We start from the raw sequence: 12430 nt of genomic DNA, 5'->3' as shown, positions 1-12430 counted from the left end.
CATTGTTCATCATTTTAATTTCCAGCATAATTATTTTGACGATTTAGCTGAAAAATCTTTTAGCTATAAATTGTTAGAACAATTTGAAAATCGATAATTCTCTAATTGGATTTATTTTATTCTCCTGTATATTATTTTCACATATCTAAAAGCACTTCCCATCCTACAAACTCTCCAGTTTCCTCCCACTTACTGATGGAGCTCCATTCCTTCAGGTTAGCCTTATCAGCTTTCGCATGATTGTCTGCTGCGTTCGATTTCTCATCGAGCTCTCACGAGGTTTGATCCGCGATAATTTATCCCAGCATGCGAGGAGAACTAAGAATTCACGTCAGGGAAAATAAAGAGCGAGACCGCCTCTTTCAATCGAGTAGACACATATATCTAATATCTAGATACCAGAAAAAATTTGACTCTTCTAATGCTAAGTCTTCAACTAAGTCTTACCGCACATCTGATAAAATAGCTTTCATTGCAAGCTATTTCAGTGAAAGCTATTATTCAGATTCGTTGTCTGTCCTTATATTTAAGACCATCTTGAGAGATTGTAGGACTTTTGCACAGAAAAAGATATAGAAAAAGATATTTTTAGTAAAATACTTATGTTAATTGGAGACTAAAAATACATTGAAAAACTTTAGAAAGGTAATCTTTAGAAATTTTGTGAGAAAATAGCGCATAAAAATTGCAAAAAGTAATTTTATCAATTAAAAGTGCAATTTGCAATGTTATGTGACATTGCAGCGTAATATCCGTAATTAAGAATAAAGTACATTTTTTGAATTATTTATACACAGTTGTATATAAAAATTGATTTCTGCATCGATAAAAATGAAGTCTGATGTCACTTGTGTCATATATCGTGTCAATGACGTGTTCATTTTGAACAGTGTCTGTTCTATTCTTCGTGAGACACGAATGGCTTGGCCGAACGAATTTCCAACGACATTATCGAAAAATCGATAACGCCTTCCCGATTCGACGTTATATGTTGGCGAAGCCAGAACAATTTCGTAAAATTCTGTAATTGATGAATAAACTCTTTTGGATACAAAACATGATCGTAAATTAGCAAATAAACACATTGCACATCATGAACTCGTTTTATCGAGAGAATATAGTTTAATTATAATTTAATTAATATTTAAACACGTTCTGTTTAATGCGAAAACTTTTTCCTAAATATGTAAAAAATATTTTATTATTTATTATAATAATAAAATGTAATTTTTTTCTAGTCATTTCATTCTGATATATTTCAATTTTCTCTCTCTCTCTCTCTCTCTCTCTCTCCTGATTACTAAATAATTTTATAATAAAATGATCTAAATTTTCATTTTGGCGAATAGTGATCAAATTCAACGTAGATATTATTCTTTCATTTTTTACACATTTTTGCGGATGACCTAAGACCACACGTGAGATTTACTTTGGCTTGAAGTTCTACGCGAAAGAAAGTGCAACCGTGACAGGAAGTTGGAAACAGTTTGTTTGATTCCGACGAGCACTTCGCAAGGAGAACATCCGGCCGCAGTTCAATCCTATATTTCTTCTTTGCTTCTCTTTCTAATATTTCTCGATAAATTCGTAACTACGAAAGTCGTGAATGCGTATACAAACAATTCGCGGATATCCTTTTTTGTCTGGATGTCAGATCGGTCGACGCCAGTGTTTTGCAGACATCTTTTTCTATTTATCTCTGTCTATTTATCGGATAAAAGAATTTAAAGTCATATTTGAAGAATTCAAAGTTTATATTTGATAGTAATAAATGTATGTTTCTTTGGATGCTGTATTATTTTTAAACTCTTTTCAAATTTAGACTTTATACTTCTAAATTATAAGATTTATATGGATATAATTAACAAATATAATTTATGAGTAGTGTATTTTAAAAACTTGTTTTTACATTTATTTTTGAAACATTAAAGGCAACATTTACATAAAAATGAAAAAATTAGCCTTTGTGCTAATTTTCTTCTACTTTGAAATAATATTTTATTATTATTATTATTAAAATCGTATATCACAGAATCAGAAGGGCATCTTTTTCCGTTATCTAGTTTTATACGAGTTGTAATTTTCATTTAATACTCCACTTGATAGACGTTTCCTGAAAGAATTATGCGTCAGCAAAAGACGTCTCGAGTTGTCTGCATTCTTGATAGGATCAATGCAATCCAAGTCGGAAATAAATCGTGAGTACACGAATGAAGAGGGACCTAAACAACAAGATAGAGTGTTATCCTTAACTTCTTTATTTCTAATTTTTATTATCTTGTCTTTTTGCTGTTACCATTCACAAAAATAAAATGATTGTCTTTACTAAAGACTGTAACAATTTTTTCAACTGTGATTTTATCTAAATTTATAATCCATATTAAATCTATATAATTTAGAAATTCGAGATAAGAGAGTATATGAGAAAAAAGATAAAAAAATTATATATTGAATATATTGACAGAAAAAAAAATATATACACAGGAATATAAAAAGGATATAAAAAGGAACATAAGGATACAGTTGTTTTGTAAGTATTACGACTTTGCAATTGTAGTTTCTCCTCCTATTTGTCCTCAAATTTTTCTTCGCTTTGAACGATGCGAGAAGTTCAAGATGTACCTTCAGGGAATTTCCGATGAGATAGTCGAAGAGATCATGCTTACTTCGAATAGGCGACCTCTAAAGATGGAGGCCGAGAGAGATCCGTGGGCTCTCATAATAGCTCTGCATCCATCTAGTTGTCTAGGCATTACCACCTTATGTTCTACTGTATAAACCTACTTGTAGCTGCAGGCGAACTGGGTGGAAGTCATTCCTGACTAGAAAGTGCGTGTCACTTTTTTGTGTAAAGAAAAATCTGTATTATAATAGATATTTTCATATTATCATGATTTTCTTCATATTTTTTCGTAAAATGCTTTGAAACTTTTAATTTCTTGATTTCCGATAAATTCAAAAAAAATATTTTTTATATGTAAGATATACGAAAAGTTATTCTATTACTTATAATACTATAATCTAATTTTTATTTAATTTAAAAAATTTGATTTTTATTTTTTATTAATGTGCAACTTTTGAAAATCAAAATTATGTACAAGATCGTGTAATGGACATTTTATTACATTAAAACCTGTTATACTTTTCTTATGCATGCTGCATGATGAATTTTAAATTGACATGTGTAAAGACGATTGATATAATTTTTAATTTTAGCGAATCAAAATTTGGTCTTTTATTTAACGATTTTTTCTGTCAATCGTTCATCGTTTAAAATTAAAATTATATTGTAAGTTGTCACTTTATTCTAAATTCTTTGGAGTAAAATCTCACTTTAAAGAGTGAAAATTGAGTCAGTCTTGAAAAAGAGTGGTTTTATTATTAATTTTTAGGAGTGAAATTTTAAGTGACAATTTAAAAATTTTAGAGAGTACAATCTACGAATTACATTATATTAACTTTTCCTACAATATTATGTTGGATTTTCTTCAGCGCGATCGTCGGTTACGCCATTGGCTCTAATCGCAAAACGCGACGCCGCCAGGCTTTATCGTCTTTCACTGTGTTCGCTTCGACTGGCCTTATAGCCCGACCTAAACCGCGCCTAAGTATGCATTCATGTGCCTCGCAAATAATCCGATAAATTTCATGGGATTATACGCAGTCGAGAAATACATCGAAAGAAAGATCGCTGCAGGTGGCTGCTAGAGATCCTATAAACCCAGAGTTTGGCGAATGTGGACCAAAAATGGCGAATAGAAAGAGATAACACATATTGCTTTCTCGTGCACGAAAAGTGTTAGAATACGTGATAGGCAATACGTGACGACAATACCTGAAGAAACCAATCGAGTTGATCTTTTGGCTGAATTGTGCAATTGTAATTTGTTAATTTTCTCTTTGTCCGAGATCTCGGAACCATGTCTAACTTCTTTGACACAACTTCTTTTACTCATCTATTTGTAGCTATCTTTTTTTTCTTCACACTCGTTTTCCAACAATGTACGAAGCTATTCGAAGACTATCGAGTGAACCAAGGTGGAGAACCAATCAGAAGTTGTGCTCGCTTTCGCCAAACTCTGATTAGGATCTCTAGCTGCAGCTAGACTGCAGCGACGAACACAGTCATGACTGAGCAAATTTGATTGAAGCTTTTAAACGCTTGTTGCAATCACGCACTAAACGTTTCTGTTTCCGGAAGTAACGAGGACGAGAGAATCCATGTGGGAGGATTTATGAATTGTTTTCAATCCCACGCGTTTTTTTTTTTTGCATCTTTTGCAGAAACTCCGTCTTTTCGTTACCTTGAATTAAAAAAAAACATCGTAATTTAAAAAAATATACACGCGAAATTGATGTCCGAGGAGAATAATTTAAAAATGTGTGACACTATTGATTCTATCATGTTGTTTTGTAATAGACTTGAATCTTTTTTCGTAAAATATTCTTATTTAATTAAAAAGTTAGGCAAGCTGGATGTTATAAAAGGAACCGTATTTTGTATATTTCACTTGGCGAGTAGCTTTGTTGTCACGTAGAGGTTTGTGATATATTGCGCGAATTACCATTTCGTATTTTCTTGAATTCTTATCTCATGCGACTGTATTCGCCTACTTTGCATTTCTCACGTCCAACTGCGGCGAGATGCGTATTTTTCTCTGGTGTGCGACGTCGCGTGGGCAATGCCCATGGCCGAAATCCATATTGAGAACTTCTACGGATTTCACATCGTGTTTCTTTGACGATTGCATTAAGTCAAGTCGTAGGTATTAAAAATATAACACAGATATAAATATGACGATAAAACTTTTTTACTCGGAGCGTATGTTGCATAATTTAATTTGTTTATTGCGGTATGCGAGAGAAAAAGATCTTATTAATACTATATTTCAGATGTATCATAATAAATATTTAATTGTATAAATTTTACATAAAAATTTAGAAACAAGAAGAGTTCAATGCAACTTGTAACTCGATATAAAAATGTTATTTGCATAAAAAAAACTGACTTTACTTCCAAGTTGTTTCACTTCTGACAAGAAATGTGAGAAATGTTCTTAATTGTTAGAATATATCTGTACAGACATAAAAATGTTCATAGAAAGTTTCTATATAACATCTATGCTTCGTCTATAAATTTTGCTAACATGTAATTTGCGTGTCACGTATAAGCAATTAATCCTTAAAAGGTAGGCTGCGAGCGCGATAGATGATTCAAGAGTGAATTGACTTGCTAACGAGCGGATACATACTGAAATACTTAGCCAACAAAGCTTAAACTTCCTGCTGCCTGATTATTAGACTGTGCATTATCTCTGCACGACGATTACTTCTCGATCAACAGTATCGTTTTTACTGTTTTCGCTCCTCTTCCAAAAGTAGTTGCTCTATTTTTATTCTCATACATTTAACTTTTGCATCTACTTTGTGACGTATATCGATAATTAAAAATAATTCCTAATTTCATTTTATTTATATCCTGCTAAATTATATTTTACAGTCAGGAAAAAATGTAAACCTTTTAATTTCACTAAATTGATAAATTGCACAGATAGTATAATAAAATGTAACATTGTTGTATAAGTCTGACATGAAAATTATTTTTGAGTAATTTTGTCATCCGTTTTTCCCTGGTTATAGCGATTTAAATACCTCAGGAAAGCTTTGCAACGTAAGTCATTTATATAAATGAAACTCGATGTTTCCGCAAATGTCTTACTCGCGTTTTTGTTGTGAAAATGATCTGGATCGCAGTCGAGAACCGGCGGATCTCGGACGAGCTAATAAAGCTCGATGACGCGGCTGATGGTCGTGGATCACCGATCCGAGACCGTCGTCTTCTCCCTCTACAGTTAATCGGATCGATCGAATCCGAATTGCCAGTTGTTGTACGTAGCGCAGTATTCCGTGTCGTGTCATCGCAACCAGTTGTTAGCGATGACACGGCTTCTTTTTATAGACAAACGTAAACGTCATGTACGCGCACGTGCGTGCGTGCATTGCTTCGGTGAGTCGATTCCTGCCAGACACGTGTGCTAGTTTACATACCCGAAGCGTATACCGGGTGACTCCTGAAGAGGCAGTACTTCAAGCACTTAGGATCTTTCGAGCAATCTGAAGTTGGTCCATTATTTAAGACAATTTCTCTCTCGAGATGTTAATAGTCTTGAGTCGCGGAATTTGTAAATAAAATCCTCCGCGTATTAATTTTCCGAAAATGCGACTAAATAAGGAAGCTTTAATCTCTCTCTTGAAGTAATTTTATAAGTGAACTTCATTTTATTTCTACTTTCCTAAAAATTGTAATAAAGAAGAGAGAAAGATGATTTTGTAAACTTTTTTTTAATTTAGATGAAACTAATTTTATGGAGAATTTGCATCAACTGAAACTATTTTTTTTTTTTTTGAAAATTTACACAAACTGAAATAGTTTTGTAAGACACCTTATATATTTGCATTACGTGCAACATTCAACCATACACGTAATAAGAAGTAAATTTAATTTAAATAAACGTGACGGAAACGTCGAGTACTGCGATTTTGCCAGAGGACTTGTCGATCACGACGATCGATTTCGAACTGATTTCTTTCTCTCTTCACAATTTACGCTCATAATACTCGACGGAAAAGCTATGTTAATAGCACGTAATTATATACTGCAATTCAATCGAATGATCGAATGATCGTGGAGATAAATGTAGGGAATAATCTTCGTTCTTCGTGGCATTAATCTAGAAAGAATTACACGGTTCAATATTTTAATTGATCAATTAACTGAGTATTCGACAGGATTACGTAACAAAAATTGGAATATTCCATTAAATAATTTTTTATATTATCGTTCATAAAATAAAATAGTAAATAATAGAAATCAGAAATTAAAGAGTTGCCCTTAATTTGCAGCGAAATAAACAAGAAATTATTTTTTTTATTTTGCGAAGGAGGAAGCATATATATTTTTTAAATGTATTTACATAAGAAAAAAAATATATTTTATGTTGAAAATCGATATAAAAAGACAACAAAATGTTAAAAAAATAGTAAAAAAGCTTCTTAAATTTCAAGGAAGCTTTTCCAGATGTTATTTTATTTTTATGTATAATTTTTCTTGTTTATTATTATTTTTTCTGTATTTTTAAAAGAAATATTGCTTCTATTTTTTTGATTTGTATATTTGATTTGTAAAAGTGAAGCCGTTTTATCAAAACTTACATATAAATCAACATTACGTATAAATTACGTATAAATCACATTTGTGCTTAGATCGCATCCATCATCGTCCTCGTTCTAACTTGATATATAAAATCATCGCAATCTCTTCCTTATTTCAATTTCACGGTTCGAAAAACTCTAGTCGAAACCGGCACATCTTTTCGGCACGACTGACGTCAGAAATTTCGTACGTTGCATATGGAAATTGATTGATAGTTCAACATTTTCCGGGTCTGTTATTATAGGTGTGTGGCAACGAACCGCTCCCATGTGGACTGTAGATAATATACGTGCTAACATTGTTACCCAGGTAGCCGATAATCGATGCCCCGGTATGATAACCTGCCACTTTTTTATGAAAGCAGATCATCGGTACAGCGTATCATTCAGTCGCAATTGCCTGATGAACATTAGTGATAAAATTGTTCAAGTTTATCCTGTGCGGTAGAAAAATATTATGCAGTGAGCTTTTTTCGCGACATTTATTTTTAGATAGATGCGATAAAAGTGTGTTTCAACAATTATATTTAAAATTTGGTATCAGGCTACTTCTCGCAATCTGATGAAGTGAACTGCCATGCTCACGAAATGTTGACATTTAATGATACTTTAAAACGTGGAGTATTTTCCATTTGATGACACAAATCAACAGAAATGTCTTTGTTACTGATTGAATACCAAGTGATTGAACACCATGATAATATGATGTTTGTGTCAACTGATATCATTAAATGGAAAATACTTATGGAGATAACTCATAAATTGTGGCTTCTTGAAGAAAATACCTGAGAGCCTCAAAAGAATTATATATAAAATTATCTATAATCCTATATTACGAGAACTAGTTAATAAAGAACAGATATTTTGCTGACATTTGCAGACGTTCTATTTTTTTATGTCATTCATTATTGATTTTTTAATATCTTTTTATTTTCCTGCTATTTTTCGTCACCTCTTTTTCTCTGATCTGCGAAAGGTCGTCCTAGAATGTTTTTATTTATTTCCGTGTCAAGCAGTAACATTAATTAGAAACACGTTCTTTAATATTGAAAAATCGCCTATTATAAGACAGAGAAAAACAAGCAAAAACTGTAGGGAACCATTTTGCGACGATAAAACTTGAATGAGCCTCAAAGTTCGCCGTTGTCGACGTTATCAATTTGGCCATGGTGAATGATTACCGCAGCGGAGAGGTTTTTTACAGGAAGTCACTTTAATTTTCGTAACACGCGGCGCGGCATGATCTCATACGACGACCACTCCCATCCTCCCTAGCCCTCCAGGTTTCGCTTCTCTTCCTTCCTCTTTTTCCGTTTCCGTTCGGTGCCACTCGACAAATTGATTAGGCGTGCAATTTCGCGTGCCAAGCTGCCGCCCGCCGCCCAAGAAAGTTCTCTGTGAGGAATTTAGAAGCTCGCAAGGGACACGTCACGACCCGTGGCACGACCGCGTTGACTTTGACTTCTATTTTCGACACTTGTCTCTGTATAAAGTACCCTTTTAAAGAAACTTACACGACAGAAGTCACACCGATCAAATAGATGTTCGACAGAAAATTTTTAAGTAAATCTCTTTTTTTACATGATTTTAATTTATATTTATTTATTTTTTATATGATTTTAAGTTATAGGTTGCTATTTGAAAGTCTGTCTTGAATAGAAAATTCGTGTAAAATTTCAAGTTTAAAGCTGATGCGACGTGAAAGTTCTAAAAGTCTTCCTGATGTCGAGAATATTAATGCCATTTTTGACTTTCCTTTTCATCCAAGCGTATATTATGGGAAGTATAAAACATGCGAGATAATTAAGTCGGACCAGAGAGATCAATGAAATCAATGTGAAATCTGAAAACACATGAGATAAAGAATTACTTAAATTTTACAATGATATATACGGCACACTTCATGTCTGAGCGAAATAATGCGGCAACTCGATGCATTCTATGTTTATAAATACAGATAGTAGGAACTTAGACTAACTTTAACTTCGCTTAATTACAGTGTGACACTAGTAATTTCTTGCTCTAATGATTTGTTGTCAGAGAGAATCTCGTTTTGCGGAACAACATAAATCTCTGGTAATTAAAGAGAACGAGAAAGGAAAGGGATTTATGTTAGAAGAATTATGATAGAGGACGCTTTCCATTTAGTGACACAAGTCGATACAAACATTTTCTCTTTCTTGATATTTAGAGAATAACAAAGATAAAACGACATTTGTGTAAATTTGTCACTAAATGGAAAACACTCATAGATATTTTGAACTAAAGAAACTTAATACAAGCTGTAGAAATAATGAGAAATGTACGTGCATATTCAAAAATCTATATTAAGAGTTCATATCGAAGATTTAATCTAGAATATATAGATGTGGGTCTTTCAACGTTAATAGTCTTTAAATTAAAGAATCTATACTATTCAGAGCATAATTAAATTAGCATTTGCGATATCACGAATTTGTGAAGACTGTAATACGTGAAAATAAACTCTTATATAATAAACATTTTTTAAATAAAAATTTTTGATCCATCCAAGAAGGTATTGATTTATTAAATAAGCTTTTATGCTGATTTATTTATTTAATCTTTGATACGCCGAAATCATTTCAATAATTGATACCTTAAATAAATGTAAAATTCATGCAATAGAAATTCTTCTAGATTGAATGATTTTTTTCTAAAAAAAGTAACATACTCGATAAAACGCTCTGTACTTCCTTGACTTACAATCTGGGATGTCGAGAATCGAGTGGCTCGTAAAGCGGCTTATCTTACTGCTAGGTGAAAGGCACGGGTGCGAATGGAAGCGAGAATAGGGTGAAGAGACGGTCATGATCGATAACTGATAGTCAATTATAATTTATGAATACATTTCTTAACAGAATTGGATCCATTTCGAATTGCAGCAAAAAGAGAATGCGTAATAAATTTATATCATTTTGCAAAAAATATCATATAGTAATATTGCATAAGAATCTTTAAAGCTTAAAAATTTCACTTTCAAAATTCCATTAAACTTTTTTCTTGACACTTCTCTGAGACCAAATGACGCTGTTTCCAAGTTGCTCAGAATTTACAAAAAAGATTTTAATATTGAAATTATACGTGAAGTTGAAAAATTCTTTTCAATTTTGCTTAAAATTTTCTGAAAGTTAAAAACATTTTTTTAATGCTTAATTTAAAAAATTAAGTGGCTTTTTAAATATTATTAACAAATGTATTTATAGTGTTATTATATAAAATATATAAAATATATTTTGATTTCTATTGAAGAAAATAAAAAACAAGAACTTAATTAAAAAATCGATTTAATTATCAAGTTCATTAGAGAGTAATTTTATAATTAAGTTCTTGTTTTTTAAATAAAAAATTTTTTATGCTGCGAAAAAAATTTGAAAAATTAAGTTGAAGAGATATTTAAATGTATTTTCTTCTATATTTCCTATTCTCTCTTTTTTGTTTCAGGCCAAACAACGTGCCTCCGTAAAATGGCTCCTGTCGAAGGCATACAATAATCGAGTGCCAGAAAAACTCCGCGATCCCTATTATCGTGATCATGAGGTAAGCTTTAGTTTTTTTATAATGCTTTGTTAATGAATTCTCTTGCGTTTAAGACTTTAAAAAGTTTCACGAAATACATTTTATTAATATATTAATAAAATTTCACATTATATGTGTGCTGCATAATTACAAATTGAAAGTAATTTTTGAAATAATAAATTCGCTATAGAGAATTGTATAAAGTTTATAATATGTACAATTTACAATTTTAAGTTTCGTAATAATATCTACGAAAATGAATTTTTCTTAACAGGTAGGAAAGATCTATTTTTTCACAAACAAATTTTATTATGATTTTTTTACCTACTTTGATTTTATTTACAATCGATAGTGTCCTGAAATCCTACTTTGTATACGTTATTATTTCGAAAGAAAAGATGTTTTCTCACAAACGAATTTTATTATGGATTTTACGCATTGATTTTTTTACAGTTGCTATTGCGATTGGCAATTCTTTCTTTTATAACAATATCAATAAATTTTTCTTTTTGCTTCAAAGTATCTTGAAACACTCTACTTTTTAATACACGTCATTATTTCACGGAGAAAACAGTTCTCTTTCGTCGTGAAAGGCGGTGCTAGAAAATTATTAAAGTATCTATGCAGTCAGAAATGCTAATAATGCTTTTGCCAGTACAATATCACATCGGCTCCGATGAGAATGAAGAAAAGTGGTGTTGTAGATTACATTGTCAATAGCTTACTTTACGCTACTCCAGGAACTCACGAAGCAAATATAGCCGAGACTTTCATGGTTGAAGTTCCGTGAAACTTTACGAAAACTGAACTTTATATTCCCCTCCCACGAGGATGTCTGTCATCACTGTCAGTTTATACGAAATGTGTTCAGGGAAAGCTGCTCGAAAGAGCATTTGATTTATACGCTGAGAAAAAAATATAATAAATTTTAATAAAATATTTATTCGAATGCCAACTAAATATTTACTTACAGTAAATAAATATTTATTTAATCATCAAAAGAAATGATAATTAAAAATGATATTAGGTGTTGGAATTAATTCGTAGCGTTTTTTAATGAAAGAATGTTATTTATTTCACATGAGCATTAAAAAATACATTAATGAAAGTACTTCCCATCACTTGTAAAACGCTACGAATTAATTCCAACACCTAATAATTAAAAAATAATTAAGAAATGATAATTAAAAAGTCAATTTAATGATTTTTGTACTAAATAAATATATCTTTGTATTTAGTTCACATTATTTAAACAAATAATTTATTAAAATTTAGTATATTTTTTTATTGTAAAAAAGAGTCTGGTTGCATTAATTGGAATTCTGATTGAAAATGAACGAATTAGAATTTTCTGGTTGAATTTATTATAATTTTAGTTGATATAACCAGATTAATCAGAATCTTTTAATTTGTTAATTTTTGATCAGAAATTTTTCTCTGTGTATCAGCTGCTTTTATTTTCTATAAATAGCTGTCATTTTCTATAAATTTGTAAATTGCTTTTAAAACACTCGCTGTCCACGATGACCAAATGATACTACAATATGATATGTCAACTCTGAATCTCTCATGACGAGATTCTGTTAGGATCTGCTCCTTGAAGATATGGTTTGACTTAGCTCGAATATTCTCGTGAAATAAATGTCGAGACATATATTTTCTTTTTCTATGAAATACATGT

The 12430-nt window shown here is 31.4% G+C and overlaps 1 protein-coding gene across 17 annotated transcripts in view; it reads left to right on the top strand.

Moving 5' to 3' along the window:
- Patronin (calmodulin-regulated spectrin-associated protein patronin) overlaps positions 1-12430 on the top strand; it is a 71187-nt gene that overhangs the window by 37073 nt on the left and 21684 nt on the right. For all 17 annotated transcript variants that reach the window (XM_011062012.2, XM_087411715.1, XM_087411714.1 and 14 more), the window contains one exon: positions 10675-10770. In XM_011062012.2, the coding sequence (XP_011060314.1) occupies positions 10675-10770 (96 nt within the window). The remainder of the gene's footprint in view (positions 1-10674; positions 10771-12430) is intronic.

The sequence above is a fragment of the Acromyrmex echinatior genome, chromosome 12, assembly GCF_024713525.1.
Source record: "Acromyrmex echinatior isolate Ae372 chromosome 12, ASM2471352v2, whole genome shotgun sequence".
Lineage (NCBI taxonomy): Eukaryota > Metazoa > Arthropoda > Insecta > Hymenoptera > Formicidae > Acromyrmex > Acromyrmex echinatior.
The sequence above is the reverse complement of the archived record's forward strand: the minus strand, read 5'-3'. Positions and strand labels throughout refer to the sequence as shown.